Below are 20179 nucleotides of genomic sequence, written 5' to 3' on the forward strand. Positions count from 1 at the left end.
TATACTTCTGACCTTGCGACGCGCGTCCAGTACCATAATACGCCTGCAGGGGCGCTATCTTGAACGCTTTCGAAAAGCCGACGTTCGGTTTCGTCTCACGCGATTGTCCAGACCGCGCCGATCTAGGCCAATCACGTGAGGCGAAACCGAACGTCGGCTTTTTGAACCCATACAATATAGCGGCCCAGGAACTACTATTACAGCAATAATGGACTCAAGTGAGCAATCATGCGTGTACCACTCTATAAAAAAAAAACGCCTTTTCTTATCACTACTGCGTGACAGAGCAGAAAGGGGATAACTGCATTTCTACATTTCATGTTCCCTATAGCAAAGCTTCCTCCTGATGTCATTGGTAAGCCTCTGCACGCGCCCGACCGCCTTATTGTTTTTTGTTGCGCCTGGCAACCCTTGGATTGCCTATCTTACAACATATTCTTTTGTATCCGCATTATCTTGCAGGGATGCAGAGGCGGGTAAATGGGATGTAACAGCGTCCACGAGCACGCGCGCACGCACACACACACACACACACACACACACACACACACACACACACACACACACACACACACACACACACACACACACACACACACACACACACACACACACACACACACACACACACACGCACACGCACACGCACGCACGCACGCACGCACGCACGCACACACACACACACACACACGCACGCACAAAATTCTAAGGACGTCTCATTTTGTCGGCGAACATCCAAGTGTGCTTCCAGAACCGCATCGACAATCGCATATACCAATTACCGACACTGAAATGTACTGCACCTCGTGTCCCAACCACTTTTTCACTGGAAATTGTAGCTTCCACGTGCATCGCGGCTAATGACACTACGCGATAGGCATGGCGGCAATATTTAGCACCTAAGCTGTTTAGCAATTATCGCGCCTGCAGTATGGTGGGCATATATACCTGCAACGTGTACTTCGTTCCCAACATGGTTCGAGAGTAAGCCCATCTCCTACCACATGATGGACATGCGAAAGGGGACCCAGCCAGACGAGTGAAGCCGTGCCAGGTAGACTTCAGAACGCATTTCTTGTTAGGAAATTGTCCCTCAGCCAAGAGAAGGTTCGTGTAAGAATTCTGAGCAGTACTAGCGCCGCCTAGAAAGCAATAAACGAGCTCGGGAGACTGCCGCTGCGGCTAATGCGTCTTCGCAGATAGCGTGGCACACTTTACGAGTTTGCTGTCGTTCGAAAGAGCACTTGCTCGCCGGCCTCGCTAGCTCATTAGGAATAGCCAATTACATTGTTCGGAGCTCCTCAGTTTTCCTCTTCATTTCGGCAGCAATATTAGGCCATTGATCCCTCTTTTTCTTTCTTTTTGGCGTAGGAGCCACGGTTTATTTAGTTTTGTTAGCTTCACGGGGCATGTGTAGCTATTGGTTGAACGACCTCTTGTATTAGTAGAGTGCTTTAGCATTGCGCGATGCGTTATGCGTTACCATATTACGGTACGTCAGGCCCACTGCGCATGTGTCGCCTCGCCGCTCAACCGCGGTATACATACATAAATATCTAAGATTTAGCATACAGTCATCGCGTACCGTGCTAGTGCGCAGAAGTATATTAATGATGTAGCAAATGGTTAGGTTTCCTGAGCGTTCCGTATCCCCGATGCGAATGCTGGGGCGTAATCTGATAGGCTGAAACCAGAATTCTTTCGCAGCTCGGTGACGTCTCTTCTTAAGCCTAACAGCGTCGTAACAAACTGCGGATTTCAATATTAATCACAGAACATCGCTAATAACTTGTGCTCAGCCTGAAATTAGACTAAGCAATGACTGATTTTTACCATTTATTTCTTGCCATCACAACGGAAATGAAGTCGCAAGAACGAACTCGGATCGAAACGGACTGCTATTGGAGCTGCCATGTTTTTCTCACAATCACGGTAACTAGCGGTATACCCACCGCTATGCCGCAGTAGTCCATGGTAAAAAACACGCGCATGCGCACAGGACGCCTCGCAGTAGCGCATCACGGTAGCGTATCACGTAGCACACAATGCTTAATGTATATTAGTTACTGTATGTGCCCCAACAGTTAGGAAAAACGTGCAGACTTCTTTCTGGCCACTCAGTTTAAGTCGCACTTACTTGGGATATATCTGGCGCTGGATTTTTTTTTTTCAGCAGCAGTAAGAATTGAAATTCATCATTTATCCGCAAAACTTAACGAGGTATCAGTTATTATTGGCTGTGTTGAATAACCATCATTTCAACCAATTATTCGTTTCGCACTGGTTCCTCACTTATTGCTCAAATGAGTGCCTAATGTACTACGTTTAAGTGCGCAACTCGTGCATCTAAATAAAACAACATCTGAGTGCAATAATGATATCGGATGAGCCGGTTACTTGGCATTTCAACTGTCTGCACTGTCTGACGTCCACTGCTATTTCTCTGAATAAACTTTGCGTAGTGCACAAAGCAGCAAGAAAGTCTAGGCTAAATTTTCAGTATATCGCACCGCTCTCCTCGCTGAATGCTGAACATCTTTGAATTTTTAAGCAAATCTGTTAAATCTGTGAGCTCATTTTTGGAGGTTATTTTTTCATACGTGCTCAGCTAGCATACTCACAGGTCGTTAGAAATAAATTCAGCAGTGAATGTTACAAAAATATTAGTTTTATTCTTTTTACCTGTGCGAGTTCACATCCACATCGGTAGAGCACCTTGGCTATGAGTCCGCAGGTCATGGCTTCGATTATGAGACCGGCCAGTGGTATAGTATTTTTTTTCCTGCAGTTTTACTTTTTTTAAGTGACCGACACCAGGTTGGGCAAAGTTAGACCATAAAAAATTGGCCAAAGCTCTAGGAGATGCTGCGGATTAACAAAATTAACGCCATCGAAAGCAGTCCTTGGTGGTGATGGTTCTACCTGAAATATTATAGCGAAAAGAAGAAGAAAACAAGAACGCCTCCGCATAGGTGCCATTTGGCTCAAACTGAATGACTTTGAAATAATGTTGAAAAAGGCCCACCAAATTTTTTATACAGTAAAGAAAATAGATAAAAAAAGGCATTTCAGCTTCCCTTGCTTTTCATCGTCACTCTTTCTTTACCGTCTTTTCTTTTTCTTTTTTTTTATAGCCTTTTCTATTTTAAGTTCTTGAGGTCGGCAGCCAAGGTTGCGTTCTCTGTCTGTAGTTTTTGCTTCGTCGTATCTAACATCGTTTTCTCCCGTCTTCCCGTTTCCAGTCTCGAAAGTGACGATGCGTCGAAGGAGGAGCATGCCATGAAGCGTCGTTTGGAGGCCATCGCTCATCTCTCAGCCCACTGCCGCGCACCCGGGAGCGGGCCCCAAGCCAGAGCGTCGAAGACAGATCGTTGACTGTAAGTCGTCGTCGGGACGGTTATGGATTGCGCATCGTATGCATAAGAACATGCACAAAATGGTCCCGCGCTTAAGCGCAGGAGACAGCCTACTATAACATCTTGCCGAACGTGTCACTCTCGCCTTATAGTGCCTGGTGAATAACAAATCTATGTAGAACGTAAACTTTTTTGGGAGCCGATCTTGTCACCTAACCGTGCTCAAGAAGTGAACGCAGAAACGATGTTCTCGCTATTTTAATGCGGAGCGTTCTCTGCCGCCTACTAGGCACATTGCTAGATTAGTACTTGTCTCGTCTTCTAACGAACCTCTTCAAAAAAATAAAAAAAAACGTATAGCCGTGTATTCACAGAACACGCAGAATAGCTACACGAAGCGCTTTAATCCCACTGCAAGTAGTATTCACTTATTCGGCAATGGTACTGCCCTCTGCTGATGCGTTTCTTCGCAGGTAATTATGTTAACAAGACGCGATAATAATTGTTGCCATAGCAAAGAAAAAGAAAGAATTTATGTGCAACATTAAATATCGCATAGTATTCTGACGCTTGCTCTTGTCGGTAGTAAATAAAACGAAAGCGGACGCATGGGATGCAGGACTGTAGTGTCCAGCTTAGCTGTCATTTCCTTATTGCGCGATAAGCGCTTCATGCTCGCAGAGGACCTTGTGCTTTGAGAGCAAGGACTCTTGTTCGTGCAGGTGAGTGCGTGAACAGAGTTCACGAACTCACCTGCATGCGCAGAGACCCCACCGTAATGCGGCCGCTGTGTACGACATTTTTCTGAAAACGTGAGTGCCGTCAGAGTCAGCTTTCTTTTCTAAGAACATCGGAGTGACAGATTTTTTTTTTTTTATACAGCGAAGTTGTTAGTGCGACTTGAAGCACTCGTAGCCGTTATATGCGGGTTTTCGGACTGTCTCAAAAAACTAGATGACTCCCAAATGTTTATATCTTGGTGAAATATGGGGCCTGTTAGAGCGGATGTGAAGGAAAATTTTTGAATGTTTGGGTTAATTACGGCCAAATGAATATTCCTAAACTCTAGTGTTCTGTCTGTTTAAAGGCGTTATATGAAACACTTGTAAAGTTTCCCTGCAACTCTAGGAGAATCAAAAGAGAAACAAGGAGAATCAATTTTATATTTGTGAAGAATAGGGGGCATGCTATGGGTGACCAGTGCAGAAAGATTGTACTGTGTGGGCTAATTACGGCAGTTGCGGCAAATTACCTGTGCAAGAGTTTCAGCGCTTTATAGGTGTATTTTACGAGTGACTGCGAAAAACATTTGCCCACTATCCTGGAAGAAGTCGACGTGTCACAATGTTGACTTTTCAAGGAAATATGGTTGTTCGAAAGCATTATACGGCCGTTATCTGCAATGTTTCCCAGAGCCCTGGGATAAATGTACGTGGCACCAAGTTCATACGGGTGAAAATGCTGATCACGTTAAGTGTAATGCGCGGCGAAGCTTTAAAGTTTCTGGCTTATTTATGCGTTTTGAAAATAATTACTGAACGCTACTTTTCTGCCAATATTTATATGTTCCTCGATGCACGTACTGATTTCCCCGATGTGCTCGGTGAACCATACAAGGCAGCTTTTGATATCTAGTAATATTAGGAGAACGTTGTGGGTGATGTGGAGGGGAAAGTGTAAAGTGTGTGGGTCAGTTACGGCATTTGCGCGAAATTACGTATGCAAATGCGCTATAAGTCTGTTTTAAAAACGGCGCAAAATTCATCCCGCTGTAATGGAAGGCCCATAAGAGCCACAGAAGTCAATTTTATGGGAAATTGAGTGAACTTTACGGCTAGATATGCAAGTGAAGTTTAGTATGTGTGGGTGAAGGACCACCCACACATACTTTAAAAAAAAGTTTCTTAAGCAAGAGGGAGAAAGAGACATAAAGGAAAAGGAATGACAGGGAAGTTAACCAGAGAATATCTCCGGTTGGCTATACTCTGTACCGGGGAAGGAGGAAAGAGGTGCGAAAGACGAGAGAAAAAGAAGAAAAGAAGGAACAATACAGAACTGGCACTGTGGGCGCTGTCACATAGTCTGCGAAAGCACAGCATAGTCATACACAGTGGCAACGGCCCACTAATTCATTCAACGTCATACAGTGCACAAGCTAAGCAAGAGCTCCAAAGCGTTATATGTGGCCAATGTTTAAAACGGGTGGCCGAACGGGTGAGAAATATGCAGACAACGTTTTAAAGTACAAAGTTTGATGACAGGAAACGGGAACTCTTGATGTGACTGCTCCAAGGGAACCGTCCCGCTTGAAATTGGGCTGTGATTCTGCAAGATTCTGCAAGGTCTCCTTTCGTTTTTAAGACTGCACCTGTGACAAACTTTTAACGCGAAAGCGTTTCTTGGCTATAGGTTGGCAAAAGCGCGCCCCCAGCTGCCGTCCGCAAAAGGCGTCCGCAAAAGACATCCGCAAACGCCGTGTCCGGACAGCACGTGACCTCTCCCACCGGAACTGACGCCGGCGTCAACACTTGCCGCAGCAGCACTTGGCGCGCGCTCCACTCCGCCGCAGCAACCACCTGCCTTTGGGTGCTTTAAAGAACGAAACTTTACACTGCAGCGGTGTTTGAAACATGATTGGTCGACTGCACGCTGTCGTGGGCAGTAGAACACGTGCCGCCAAGTTCGAAGACAGTGGTGTGGTGGTGGTCTGTGCACGTGGCGCCCGGCAAGTCGCAGAAGGCAGCGGCGGGATTCATCAGAAAGAACATTCATCCTGCTCTGCGTAGGCGTAAAGCCTTGGATAACGAGGTAGGGGACCTTAATCAGAATGCACCGGCTAGCCCATCGTTCCTCGTTGTCATGCGTGCCGAGTTTTGATATCAAATTGAAGACGCCCACTGAGGCCATTACGACGTCGAGATGTACGTGCATCGATCTCGCATTCACGAACGACCCATACATGATGTGAGATGGGATGTATGTCACCACCTACTTCTCGTATCACAAGGCCATGACAGTGTCTATGTACGCCGTCACCGGAACGACAAGAGGAAGACGACACCGGAGACTGTTAAATGACACCGCCCACAACGCCCTGGTGGTCGTACTACTTCGATATACCCGAGACCTATGAAGCATACTGCCTCGATTACGAAGTAGAAGAGGACATGTAAAGTGGTGTCGACACCACTTTGATTGCACCAAATCATATAAATAAACACAATTCGACCTATCATATTGCCTCATTCTTTATAACAGAACTGGGCAACACTATACTTTGCAGCACCCCTCCGTAACAACAACCTAGCCAAAAGAAACACTTTCGCGTTCTCATCCCATAAGAATATGTGTATCCTTTGCAACGTTCTTTTTTTTTTCCAAAGCTCTATGTGTTCTTTTTATAACGCTTGGTTTCACCTTACAAATAAACCGTGGGCATGACTACTGTGACTGCTTTCAGTTTGATTTTTCGATTCGGTGGATTTCAAGCTTCCTCTTAGAGAACATGACTGCACCCGCCGCGGTGGCTTAGCGGCTAAGGTGTTGGCCTGCTAAGCACGAGGTCACGTGATCAAATCCCGGCCGCGGCGGCCGCATTTCGATGGGGGCGAAATGCAAGAGCGCCCGTGTCGCGCGCATTGGGGGCACGCTAAGATCCCTTGGTGGTCAAAATTAATCCAGAGTCCCCCATTACGGCGTGCCTCATAATCTTATCGTGGTTTTGGCACGTAAAGCCCCAGAGTTCCAGAGGGCATGGCTCTGCTTAGCTCAACGGACTGTTCAAATGCAGCTCGTGCATCGTCAAAGAGTTTATTCCATCGTGCGAAGGACTACCCCAGTCTGAATATAGAAAACTTTAAGGCTGGTAATGAGCGCGGACTTAACACAAGTGAGCAACGAAAGACCCGCTTCTCACATAAGGACTGCGAAGTCCGAGATGAGTAACTGCGGCCCATTCGCGGTGCTTACTAAATCATTACCGTGCCAAGCTAGGTCAGGAAACGCCACGTCATTTCATCTATTTGTATTTTTCCTTGAAGGTACGTGGACTGCTTGGAAAGCTTTTCTGTCAGTTGGGACTGTTCCTGCTCGGACCTGTAAACGTGCCGCCACGTATTCGAGTATTTATGAAACGTCACAGCGCTGTGCCACTTACGCACGCACTTCCAAATGTCATCGCATGCATGCCAGAACTAGTGAAAGTTAGCCAGCTAAGATAAAAGAAGAAGAAAAAAAAAAGGCGCAAAAGCGGCGTTCGACTTTCTCAAGCCGAGCACTCAAGCGTTAATGTGGGCCGCGTGAGGCTCACCAGAGTCGGCGCTTCTGAGTGGGTGTGCCGGCTGTCAATTAATTATTGAAATCCTGGAACTGCGTAGTCGCCAGAAGTTTTGCGCGTGGCGTCTACACCGTCTCGGCTTCCCGCATTATTAATCCAGCCGTTCCTTGCCTTCGTTCCAGCTCCCTATCCCAACCCCCTTTTCGGGGCAGTTCTCGCACCATTCCTCTCTCTATCTCTCTCTGTTTCTTTTTTTTTCTTTTTTGTTTTGTTTTTAATTCAGTAGGAATCAAAGGCGTGCTGCTCCTTTGCGGTAGGCTGTAGTTTTTTGGGGCTTGTCGCTGGTTTTGTCATCGGACCCAAATTCAGGATGATTTGGTATGATCAAAAGGGGCGGCTTCACTACATATTAACGTAAACGGAGTGCTCCTGACAAGCTGTACTGGTTTCTGCGAGGCTCCCGGCCGTGCCTCGCATTTCGCGCAGTCGTGAATTTATACGTTGCGTGTACGACATCACCTGGACTGCAGACGCGTCACGAAGACGCGTCTTCTCTTGTGAGACTTTGCTCGGGACACCGGCGGATACACGGAAGTTTGACAGTAGTCCTGATGCATAGTTCCCCTTTTACACGCGTACAAGCTCTCGAAGGAGAATGTGTACGCGGCCCGTTTTGTACTGTTATACATCGGTTGCTGGGGAGAGACTGAGTTAACGAGTACCTCGGCTACTCCATATTTTTATTCTTTACAGCTATAGTTGCATACATAAATTCATAATGACAGAAACAACAACTAAATATTGAAAAGTGACAAGCTAATCATAATGAAGATAACAATGCCGTAACGAAGAGTTCACTCGACATCTAACCTCCGCCACGAGGCTTACCGATTGATCTACACACTTTTCGGTCTTTCTCCGGTGGTGCGAGAATCCTCCACGAACTAGCACGGTTGGCAGGTCCAAACACATGGCTCGGTTTAAATTCCGTCCAAAGTGTGTAGAGTATAAGCGTGTCACTTCAGGCATGACTTATACAGGACGTGGCACACCGGGTATGTTTCGCTCTTCAATAAACCTCTTTGACTCCATCTTTGAGCACTGTGTATGCGCCGCCTTTCAATGACAAAAATTTTCCTTTAACATCTATCCGGCGTTGGGCGGAGCCGAAACCGCGTCATAGATATTCCGACAACCTTGCCTCGATATATATTCACAGGCGCACCACGAGCGGTTAGAAGCGTGAGAGAAGTGCCTGCATCGCTGCATACAAGCCTCATACATGACGGTGTGTCGCTACATTCCTTGTATGCTAATCGCATTATTGTCGATATTCAATAACGATAGGGGCTTTGCCGGATCTTTTTAACGGCTTTTTGAATGTGTTATATATACAGGGTGTTTCAGCAAACACTTTCAGAATTTATTTAAGGTTGCCTGTGGCGGATAGCCCAGTTCTAGTTAATGAGCTGGTCTACTCAAAGAGGCGGGCATTACTTGCATAAAAAAATGGAAATGCATAATTGACTAATTAACAAAACTTCACTAATTAGGTTTTTAACTAATTATCTGATGGCCCATATTGCAATTTACAAATTGTAGCCGTGGAGTTCGCAAGGCAGATACACTTGGAATTAATTCTCATGATGACACCAATTTCGAGATATTAATTCCCGAACTTCGCGGGGAAATGCATTGGCGTTCCAGTTAATTTTCTGCTTCAATGCATAAAACGACATTTTGTTAAGAATTTAACTGGAACGCCAATGCATTTCTCCGCAAAGTTCGGGAATTGATATCTCGAAACTGCTGTCATCCTGAGAATTAATTCCAAGTGTATCCGCTTTGCGAACTCCACGGCTACAATTTGTAAATTGCAATATGGGCAATCAGGTAATTAGTTAGAAACTTCATTAGTGATTTTGTGTTAATTAGTTAATTATGCATTTAAATTCTTTGTGCAAGTAATGTCCGCCTCTTCGAGTAGACCAGCTGATTAACTAGAATTGGGCTATCTGCCACAGGCAAGCTTTAAGAATTTTTGAAAGTGTTCGCTGAAACACCCTGTATATATATATATATATATATATATATATATATATATAACGCGTAGACGTAGGTATAACGTAGACAAGTGGCAATGCAATTTTCGTATGTGTGGCTCCTTCTTTATAAACTGCGTGCATAGCGGACCTACAGAGCATTCTGTCTGACATTTTATTTCTCTCTCTCTCTCTCTATATATATATATATATATATATATATATTGCAATTTCACACTACTAATGCTAACTCATAAAAGAAAGTTGACCTGTCCCAGCCAAAAAAGAACACAGGAAACTTTGGTTGCGCGGAAGTACTATACATATCTGTAATCCCTATGCACAAAAATAGGTCTTTTTGGCAGTACCTGATGGGTGGTATAGATGTGAAAAATATTTAATTTTTCAGAATTAGAATGAAAGTTAGACATGCGAGTCGTAATAATTGCAGCACGCACACTTTCTCCCATGCAAATCTCACAAGCTTAGCTACTAATCTCCTGACAAGCACCGTCTACCTTTATCGTTTCCCTACAGCGTCCGAAATAGCCGCCAGCGTGTTATTCTGCTAGTCTGCCTGACTTTATTTCATTCTGTTGTTTCTATTGAATGAATATGAAGTTCATGATCAAGAGAAAGAACTGGAAGCCTTGTGCGCACCTTACATGTTGTGTCCTTTCAGTCTGAGAGGAAACTAACGGCAGGAAATCACCTCGGACCAGCTTTTTTTTTTTTTTGTTCTCTTTTTTTTCTTCTGCGTCAACAAACACTTCGCCGAAACAAAACGGGTTCAAAACCAAGGATAGCTATTGGCTATTTGAGTGACGTGTGCTTGCTATTTCTAGGCAATAACAACGTGATCACCATTGTTCTTATTTTTTAAAGTTATGGCACTGAATAGCTGTCGCCCCACCGAGTATGTGACTCTGCGTACTACCTGCCGGTTCACGCTGTTAACTAACTGCAAAGCCCCGCACTGACGCACGTTCTGAGAGTTAACCACGCCTCAGTGATCGCGCTTCAACTTTCGTCTATATCCCGCATTTACATTTGTTGCTCGCACCGTGAAACGTGGTTTCTAGCCGGTGGTGGCAGCGATAGACCGCTTGAATTGTGTGCGTAACCGAGCATGATGAGCTCCCAGACATCACTAGACACAGATAATAGAAAATTACAGACTAGGGGGAGTCAGAAGTGAGGCCTGTCGGACGCGCGACGTGCCAGACCTGCCATTTGTAACCAATGGTATCGTGCGGACTTGCTTCTAGGAGATAATAGCAATATATGTATTACACTCCGAGGGCTTCTGCACAGAGCGAAGTGAAAACACAGGAACTTTTCTTTTTACGTTGGTCTGTGCCCTGTATGTGGCGTACGCCTGCAGTTGAACGCAAGCTGATGACTCGTTCACTGTGCTATTAGTGGCCGATAGGTTATTCTGAATGTCCGTATACAAATAAACAATTAATCGTGGCAATATTGGTTGGAGTGCATACGGCAGGCATTACCAAATCCTGACTGGCGCTTACTACTGTCGTTGAAAAGAAAAGTGTACAGTCATTGCATTCTACCGGTGCTTACATATGGGGCAGTAACTTGGAGGTTAACAAAAAAGCTCGAGAACATGTTAAGGACTGCACAAAGAGCGATGGAACGAAAAATGTTAGGCCTAATATTGAGAGACAGGAAGAGAGTGGTGTGGATCAGAGAACAAACAGAGATAGCCAATATTCTAGTCGACATTAAGCGGAAAAAGTGGAACTGGGCAGGCCATATAATGCGTAGGATGGGTAACTGGTGGACCAATAGAGTTACAGAATGGAGACCAAGAGAAGGGAAGCGCAGTCGAGGACGGCAGAAAGTCAGGTGGGATGATGAAGTTGGGAAATTCGCAGGCGCAAGTTGGAATCAGCTAGCGCAACCTAAAGGTTATTGGAGATCGCAGGGAAAGGCCTTCGTCATGCAGTGGACATAAATGTAGGCTGATGATGACGATGATGATGATTGGAACAGAACAATGTGACATTAGGCGCATGACAATAGCAAATTCCAGTGGCTGAAAAATTATGAACGATGTGAACAGACTGCTTGGTATGTTTCTCTGCAATTATACACGTATATCATGGTAAACCGTGTACAATGCTCGCAGCATCACAGAGGGGGGGGGGTGAGGGGTCAATACACTTTCATAATTGCATTTTTCGTTTCTGTTGTAGTGAGGACACGGAGAATAACCAATCAACTAGCCCTTTTCGTACTTCCGTACATTTGGCATCTTGGTCTCTCTCATCTAACTTCGTTGAGCATGTTTTCGTATTTCTTTCCCCCATCCTGGTCCACAACCTCGCAAGCATTTCCAGTTTATCGCAAGACTTCTAAAGACCAGCGTTCTTGTCAGTGGAGTCTGACAGCTCCAGCAGATCGTAGCTAACACCCCCGGCTTTCGTGGACAGTGAGATTAAAGCTCACCGCAATGGGTGTTGCTGAGCGCATCTTCAACGTAGAGGAGCTAGAGAAAGCACCGGTGGCAGTTGCACTTATGCGAGAGACAACACGCCAGGCTGACCTTTCGGGACAAATGCCATAGGTAGGCATAAAAGGGGGAACAGATGTTACAGGTTGAGAGGTTGGAAGCCCCCCCCCCCCCCTTATTTGATTAGTCGGGCGCCTCTACAACAAACGCCTTTTCAACAAAATCACCTGTATAACGAAATAATAATTATTTCCCTGTTCTACTGTGAGTCTTGTGCGGTGTGATACCTTTACAACGAAGTCACCTGCATAACAACCCATTTAAGCGGCCTCAAGCACTTCGTTATAAAGTCGTTCGACTATACATAAGTTGTTGGTAACTCGCGGCCCCGAACTCCTAACCAGTGGGCGCAAGTCCTGGTCATAGTGATGATTATGACCTTAAAGTCATTGGCACTTATACCAGCAGCGCCAAGCCATGTTTCGCGCGTTTCTCGTGCCGCCGATTGCGGCGGCAGTTCTTACAAGGTTAAGGCGTTATGAGCGACATGAAATGAGCCGAGCGCGTAAACGAGGGCGAGGGTGGAAAGTGGGTAAGTTAAAAGGGCAACATGTTATTTCTCCACATCGTTGCATTCGAAAAAAAAAAAAAGCAAGAAGAGGCTATCTTACGTCCACGTAGACTCCAGACAACCTGTATGCCTGTCCCGGTGGGTTCTCGTTGGGCAGGTACCGGAAAAACTCCCTGTTGTTCTTGTACCATTTCACGGAATACAGATCGTCTGACTCGAGGTCGAACGTGCAGTTAAGCCAGAGAGGGTCACCGCGGATCACCGCGCTGGGCATGTCCAACCGCACCAACCGCAAGCCATTGCACAGTCCTGCAGGTAGAAAACGTACAGCTTTAGAATAAAAAAGTTCAAGCTTTGCAACCATAAACAAAGTTGTGTACGCCGGTCATGCAGTGCACTGTTTTATTTTCGGTACATCTGTAGCCATAATCCACGCTATGCTCTGTGTAAAAGGTTCTTTTTTGTTTTGTTTTTCGTATACTGACTGAACAGATTCTCTGCCTTGTCATGTCAATATATCGTGATCTGACCATGGAAATAGTATATGAGACACTACGAACGACTAAGGTATATGATGTTTTATTCCTCCATTATCATACTCTTGCTGACTTTCCTTTTCTTTCCTTTGATATTTTCTATGTTTCTTAGACACTGTGGTTTACTGTTGATGATTTGGGATAGGCTGCACTACGATGTTCTGTTTTCACAGGATCTCATTATTAGTAACAACAACAATTAAATATTGGTTGCTGAAAACATATAGGTATCTGAACGTCTGACTTGCTCGGCGGGTTGATTTTTTTGGCGACTTAACTCCGTGTTTGACACTGTGTGTTTAGGAACAGTAAAGCTTGAAAGGTAGCTTTGGAAACATGGACCTTATGCTAACTAGCCTTAATATCAATAAACCAACATAATGGCCAGCGACAGGTTGCTGTGCGACTTATACAGCGCAGTGTAACGAGGCCTCCCACTTGAAAGTGCACTGACATGTTCTTCCAAGCTATCAGCTTCGGGACAGCATACGATTGTCAATTTTCGGGATTGGATCAAATGTAAATGGGAAGCGCAAGGCCATTTCTGGCTCATAACAATAGCAAAAAGAAGAAGAAAAAAGTGCAGATCCAAAGCACATGCTGGGATCTATGTGAAGTCAAGCTTTAGTGAAGCCGTAATTAAATGCAATACAACTCAATGCGATCCGTAAGATTGCGTGTATTTTTGTCCTACGCAACATGCGACCTTATGCTTATGCTTCTACATAGCTTACCACTTTATTCTAATGCAGTGTTTAATTTTATGCACTAAACCGTTTACAGGATGCCGAAACGCAAGCCCAAATTAATGTGATGTCTGCCAATTATAATGAGATGTGCATGTTTGGATTTATGACGCATGTAGATAGCCTAGCTATTTACTCGTATCCACGCGATTTTATGTTGCGATGTGTAGTCATTTAGAGTCGTATGTATAGGTAGGGTGCCTGTATACATATAGGCTGGCCTTTTCGCATGGTCAGGAACACTGATCAAGTTAGAGTAATGTAACATCAGGTACATATAACAGTAGTTTCCCATCATCTCTCCTCATCCTCCCGTACTTTCCTGTTCTTTCCGCTTCCCATTTAATCCAGGGCGGAGTAGCAGTCTAGAGACACGCTCCTCCAGCCAACCTCTCTTCGCTTTTCATCACATCAACCTCTCTCTCTCTCTCTCTCTCTCTCTCTCTCTCTCTCTCACACACACACACACAACCACGCGGATGCACCATGTGACACGTCAACGTTGCGATGTCACGAGGAAAAAGGAATGGGGATGACAGGAAATAATGGGGATGACAGGTGTATGCACAGAAAAGTATGACACATACCTAAATACAGTTGAGAATCATATACAGACCCAAATAAAGTTTGTCCAGTCCAATCAAATACAGTTTGCGTCACAGCCACAAATACCCACTCTATATGATTGACTAAGAATGGCACATGCCCACTGGTGCATACCGAATGGCTCAAGAATGCGGCAGTTCAAATAGAAGACATTCTACTGAATATCGTTGAGTACCATGTGCTATTTCAATAAGAGGTCCATGTGGTTTAGAGAAGGCCTATGAGTCAACATTTCATGTACACGTTTTCTCCCCTGATTTATTTCTTTTATTAGACAAAACAAACGTGTACTAGGTTTGGCTTGCTAGCGAAGATCTAGAGAGCCAGAGAGCTCTTCTCGATCAAGCCCAGCGAACCGCAGAAACCAGTGGAGCCCTGTACTGAGGGACCCACCCGCCGCTTAAAATCACTAAGAGAAATAATGTTTACACTACTACTACTATTACTCACTGGCCCTCCTGTGTAGGTAAACACTCCATGCTATATATTCAACCCTATCCAGTCCCCCCCCCCCCCCTCCCCACGGTAATACTCGGGACGACACGCCTATGAACGACACGTAAAGCCCGGGAAGAGGTAAAGAAAGATTTACCTCAAATGTTACGCGCCGCTACTGTTAAGGTGTTCAAAATCATACCATTCCAATTTTTTTAGAAAACATTTCGTGCACACAAAAAGCGAAATTTCAGAAAATTCCAGTCTACCAAGTGAGTACCACATGCAGACAGAACAATGCGTAAATCCACAGCAAAATAAATTTTTGCTATAGAACAATCGCCACGTTTTCTTGTGTTTGTATAATCGGGATTTCGGGTAATTGGGTGCCGTAGCTTCTTCCAGCTGCCGCATGTTATTGTCGGCATCTATGAATATACGCATGATTTCCCTAATGAACTTCGAGAGTGAGCGCTCGTCCTGTTTTCTATCTTGTCCTTAATTGTCCGCTTTCTGCGCCCTCCAGTTTCATTATGAACAGAAAGCTTCTTGCTCAACTTGCTGTATTACAGAATAATCGGCACTCAGGGTCAGAAGGACCAACATGATATCATGAACTGTTCATTTCGCTCGTCCCTGTTTGACGCCCTGTTGTTTCGCGCTACACGCCCTTTCTAACTCTTCAGTTCGTACGGTTTCCCATTCCGGTATTCAAAACGTTCCACACTTAAGACATCCACATTAAGTTGGCTCAACGCTGATTCTTCAACAAGCACCAAAACTTCCGCCCGTCAGTGCTGTTTTCTTCTGCTCCAGGCGTAAAGTGACCGCCGTAGTGAGAAATGAAATCTTGTAGGAGCACGCCGCAAGGTGCTTCGCAAAAAAGAAATGTGAAAGAGTAAGAAGCATATGAGAACAAAAATGAAAAACTGGTATAACAAAAGGTGATCTACGCCGGAAAGTTCACTGTAAATTCGTCGTATCAGTCTGATTTCTCCGTGTTTCCCTCCAACCTATTCGGCCACACGAGTGGCAGTCGAAGATTACCTTCTAGAACCATCCTTCGACCGCACCGCTTTGCTCTCTCCTGTCTCGGTGAAACACAATGAGCACACACGCAAGAACCTCTGGCCTCCCGAAACACGAGGCACAAGGAAGCCGCACAGCTCTCGCGGCAGCGTGACAGTCGACAATACGTACAAGCGCAGTGCCAACACGCCACGCGTATGCCGCGTATCTCTACGACTCCCATCAGCCATTGTATCCTCCGGGGCGACCGCCTGCCGCTATGGTCAATATTACATGGCATTCCCTATCGTGGACACGTATACTCGTATCCGTTGCCTCTTGCTTCGTCCTTCTTCTTCTTCTTCGATGCGAGGGATCGGCTGGCCAGCGGCTGGCCGGCGCCCCAACCCCCAGTGCTGCCCAGTACTGGCGAGGCAGTGGCTGCGCCTTGTGTGTATATCTCGCTCGTCGGTCGCGTTTCAGCGATTATTCATCTCCGCGCGATGTATTCAGCGCACGCGGGCCCGTCGGCTGGCCGGCAGGAAATCCATCTCTTCCGGCGCGCATAGAAATGCATCAAGATTCGGCATCGGGACTCTTCTGGGGAGCAAGATATATGGTCGACAAGAGAAGGACCCGCCAAATATACAGTGGGGAAAAGGAGAAAGCTACGAAAGGAAAAGGAGAAGACAGCGTCCTGTGGGCTATCTGAAGGGTGCGGAACAGAGCAACGCCACAGAAAACAAGCAAATGTTCGAGCAGGAAATGGGAGAACACCGCTTGCGGTATTCTTTTTGCTGCGGTATCTTCGTATGCAAACGGAATGCGCGAATATCTGTCCTTTATCCCACGTACTACACAACATTCAAGAGAAAGACGAGACATAAAAGGGGGGTCATCGGGGTCAACAAGGAATGTGCAGGGTTGTGTACCTGCACCGGCACGTGAAACGAACGGAAGTATCGATATGGAGTAATGATGTAGAGCGCAAATACGGGTTGTTCGTGATCACCTAATAAATGCGCGTAAAATGAGGGACAAGCGTAGGAGAGACATAGGCAGTGCTTTGTATGTCTCTGATATGTTCTTCTTTAACTCAATGTTATTGAATAGGGTAGTGAGCTAGTGACAGCTCTGGTTGGAGGTTATAAAGCAAGCACACTCGTCACACTAGAGCAGCTGACGTTGTCTTGCTAACATGATAGTGGATATTTATGAAAAATGTTTCCCAGCTACTGCTGAAGTTCTCGCGTGACACAGATTGAATTAGCGAGGGGTAACGCTCAGCAGTATTTTTAACAGCGGAACTGTTTAAGCCGGCCGTTAGTGCCGTCCATCGTCGACAAAAAATGGGGACCGATCCTAGTGGTAGTGCAGAAAGGGTCGAAGCGCAATGGTACATACCCCTGTGAACTAGTGAAGCTGAGCCTGGCTAAGTCTAGCTAAGCGTGGTTGGGACTCAGTCATCGATAGCCAATTGATTGCCAATCAATTAGTAATCAAAAAGTGATCAATAATCAATAAATTCTGGAAAATTCTGGGGATGACTTGGTAGTGCTTAGCCTCGCCCAAAAGCCAGGACTAGCCAGGTGCCCATTATCTCCGCTGCCTCTTTAGCATTGCGCCTCCAGGGCAAGCTACGCTATTTTTTTTTTTTATGAAGTTGCGTGCAGCGAATCATCAGAACATGCTATTACCGTTGTTCTCTCCACCGGCACTTCGTATTGCTCCGATGCCTACAAAGAATTTCCTGTTGCTTCATGACACTTGATTTATTGTTTTCGCTTTATGAATTTATGACTGCTCAACTAAACGGTTTAGTGGGTTTATGAGGCTGTTGTTTGTAGGTCAAAATTATCGTCAAGCAGGCTTCTGTACTGGATCTCATATTTAAAAAATGCTTAAGTCTGGAAATTATCGTCGGCAGTTTTGCGTGTTTCGCATGTGTGTGTGTGTGTGTGTGTGTGTGTGTGTGTGTGTGTGTGTGTGTGTGTGTGTGTGTGTGTGTGTGTGTGCGTGAATGTGTGCGTGTCTATGTATGTGCGTGTGTGTGTGTTTGTATCATAATAAGCAAACAAACAATAACGCCAAGGACAACATAGGGGAAAATTACTTGTACTTAATAATTGCATTAATGAAATGATAAATTAATGAAAATGAAAATGGATGAAAAACAACTGTCCGCAGGTGGGGAATGAACCCACGTCTTCGCATTATACGCGTGGGATGGTCTCACCATTGAGCTACCGCGGAACCGTTTTCCCATCCACCTTCTGGAGTACTTATGTTTTACACCTAGAACTAGCCCTGGGAGTGTTAGCCAGCTCCACCACTCACAAACCATAGGGCGGATGTGGAACATCCTTTCTGCCGCAGGCGTCACGAGCACGTGATCTTTTTTGGGTGATGGCAACTGGTCAATAAACCCGCATATGCTACCTGAAAGCATCATTGTTGCCGGATTCGAGCCCTTGTTATGTAGTGAACGAGAAGAAAGGGAACCGAGGGGCCCGATTTTTATTAAGCATGTCATAATAAGCCAACAAACAATAACACCAAAGACAACATAGGGGAAAATTACTTGTGCTTAATAATTGAAGTAAAGAAATTATAAATTAATGAAAATGAAAATGGATGAAAAAACAACTGTCCTCAGGTGGGAAACGAACCCACGTCTTCGCATTACGCGTGCGAGGCTCTCACCATTGAGCTACCGCGGAACCGTTTTCCCATCCACTTTCTGGGGTATTTATGTTTTACAACTAGAACTAACCCTGGGAGTGTTAGCCAGCGCCACCACTCACAAACCATAGGGCGGATGTGGAACATCCTTTCTGCCGCAGGCGTCACGAGCACGTGATCTTTTTTGGGTGATGGCAACTTACATTGGTCCATTTTTATTGCGATAGCAATTATATGGACACTCACAGCGGATTTCTGGCTTCGGCGTCGCCGTCGCCGTGAAGTTCCGTATGCATCCAACGGCGATGAAATCGTCGCCGCGCACCGTAGGTGCGAGTGAATGCCTCGCGCGCTTTCATGGGGAGCGAATACATGGCGGAGAGCAAACGCGACTTATTCCGTCGCGCGAAAGGCCGTGGGAGGGAGGGAGGGAGGGAGGGAGGGGAGGCGACGTTTAGCTGCGGCACCAAATGCGTATTTATATAATAACCTTGCGAGATGACAAGGTAGTAAAGACTTTCGACACTGCTCAACGAGTGTCCCGTTCTGATCTCGTCGAAAACCTCCGAGCCGCCCCCAGAGGCCCTGGAAACAGTCACCAACGCCACGCGCGTTCGGTGCGAACGCGGGCAAAACGGCGATGGCGTCGACAACAGTTCTGCGCGTTGCTGGTGCTCCTACATGTCCAAGTTTATACAGCTGATAAAACTACTATCCTTACTCCGTATAGCTCTCTACTAATTTGCTATCGCAATTGATGCTTCGCCTTTCGGGTGAAACTGCGACATTTCTTATTCTACCATTGCTTCCCTTATTCTTGAACCATTTCTCAGTAGATATGTGATAAACAACATGTTGCCACTCGGCATCATTTCGCTACATTTGCTTTCTCATATTACTTTTTTTTCATGAAAGAAATTTAATAGACTGTGGCCTATTGCTCCTCTTACTGCTATTTCTCATTCTCTTCCTCTCTCTGAACTTCCTGTTCTCTTGTTGCGCTCTTTCGTGTAAGTGCAGCAACTCGTATTCGCTTCTCTATAGTTGACGTTGACGTACCTGCAATTATCGCAGTAATAGGTCATGCAAGTTCGAAGGGGCTCCAAGTGCAGCACAATGTCGGAAGCAAAATGACGAGAGTGTAATAGGCATCTGAACTCGCCTTAACTCTAGTTACAGTCGGTACGGACATATATGGAGCGGGAACTTATTTCTTTACGATGAGCAGCACAGGCACGAAAGTATCGTCCTTTGCAACAGCGTGCAACAAGCAACATGAATGCAAATGTACATTTCAAAGCCACGAGGCAAGCCTGACATGGACATTTGGTGGGTTCGTTTCTACGCTTTTTCTACTTACTGCTGGGAGTTACCAGCAGCTTGCGTGTTCGCCTCAAGGACACCCGCCGTGCCAGCGTTGATTGATGGCAAACGTGCATAGTGTTGGT

General features: G+C 45.6%; 1 protein-coding gene across 1 annotated transcript in view; it reads right to left on the reverse strand.

The window, feature by feature from the left end:
• Nucleotides 1–20179, reverse strand: part of LOC119456925 (synaptogenesis protein syg-2-like) — an 88854-nt gene that overhangs the window by 19045 nt on the left and 49630 nt on the right. The window contains exon 2 of the mRNA XM_037718742.2: nucleotides 12819–13027. Within this exon, the coding sequence (XP_037574670.2) occupies nucleotides 12819–13027 (209 nt within the window). The remainder of the gene's footprint in view (nucleotides 1–12818; nucleotides 13028–20179) is intronic.

This window comes from Dermacentor silvarum, chromosome 6, assembly GCF_013339745.2.
Source record: "Dermacentor silvarum isolate Dsil-2018 chromosome 6, BIME_Dsil_1.4, whole genome shotgun sequence".
NCBI lineage: Eukaryota > Metazoa > Arthropoda > Arachnida > Ixodida > Ixodidae > Dermacentor > Dermacentor silvarum.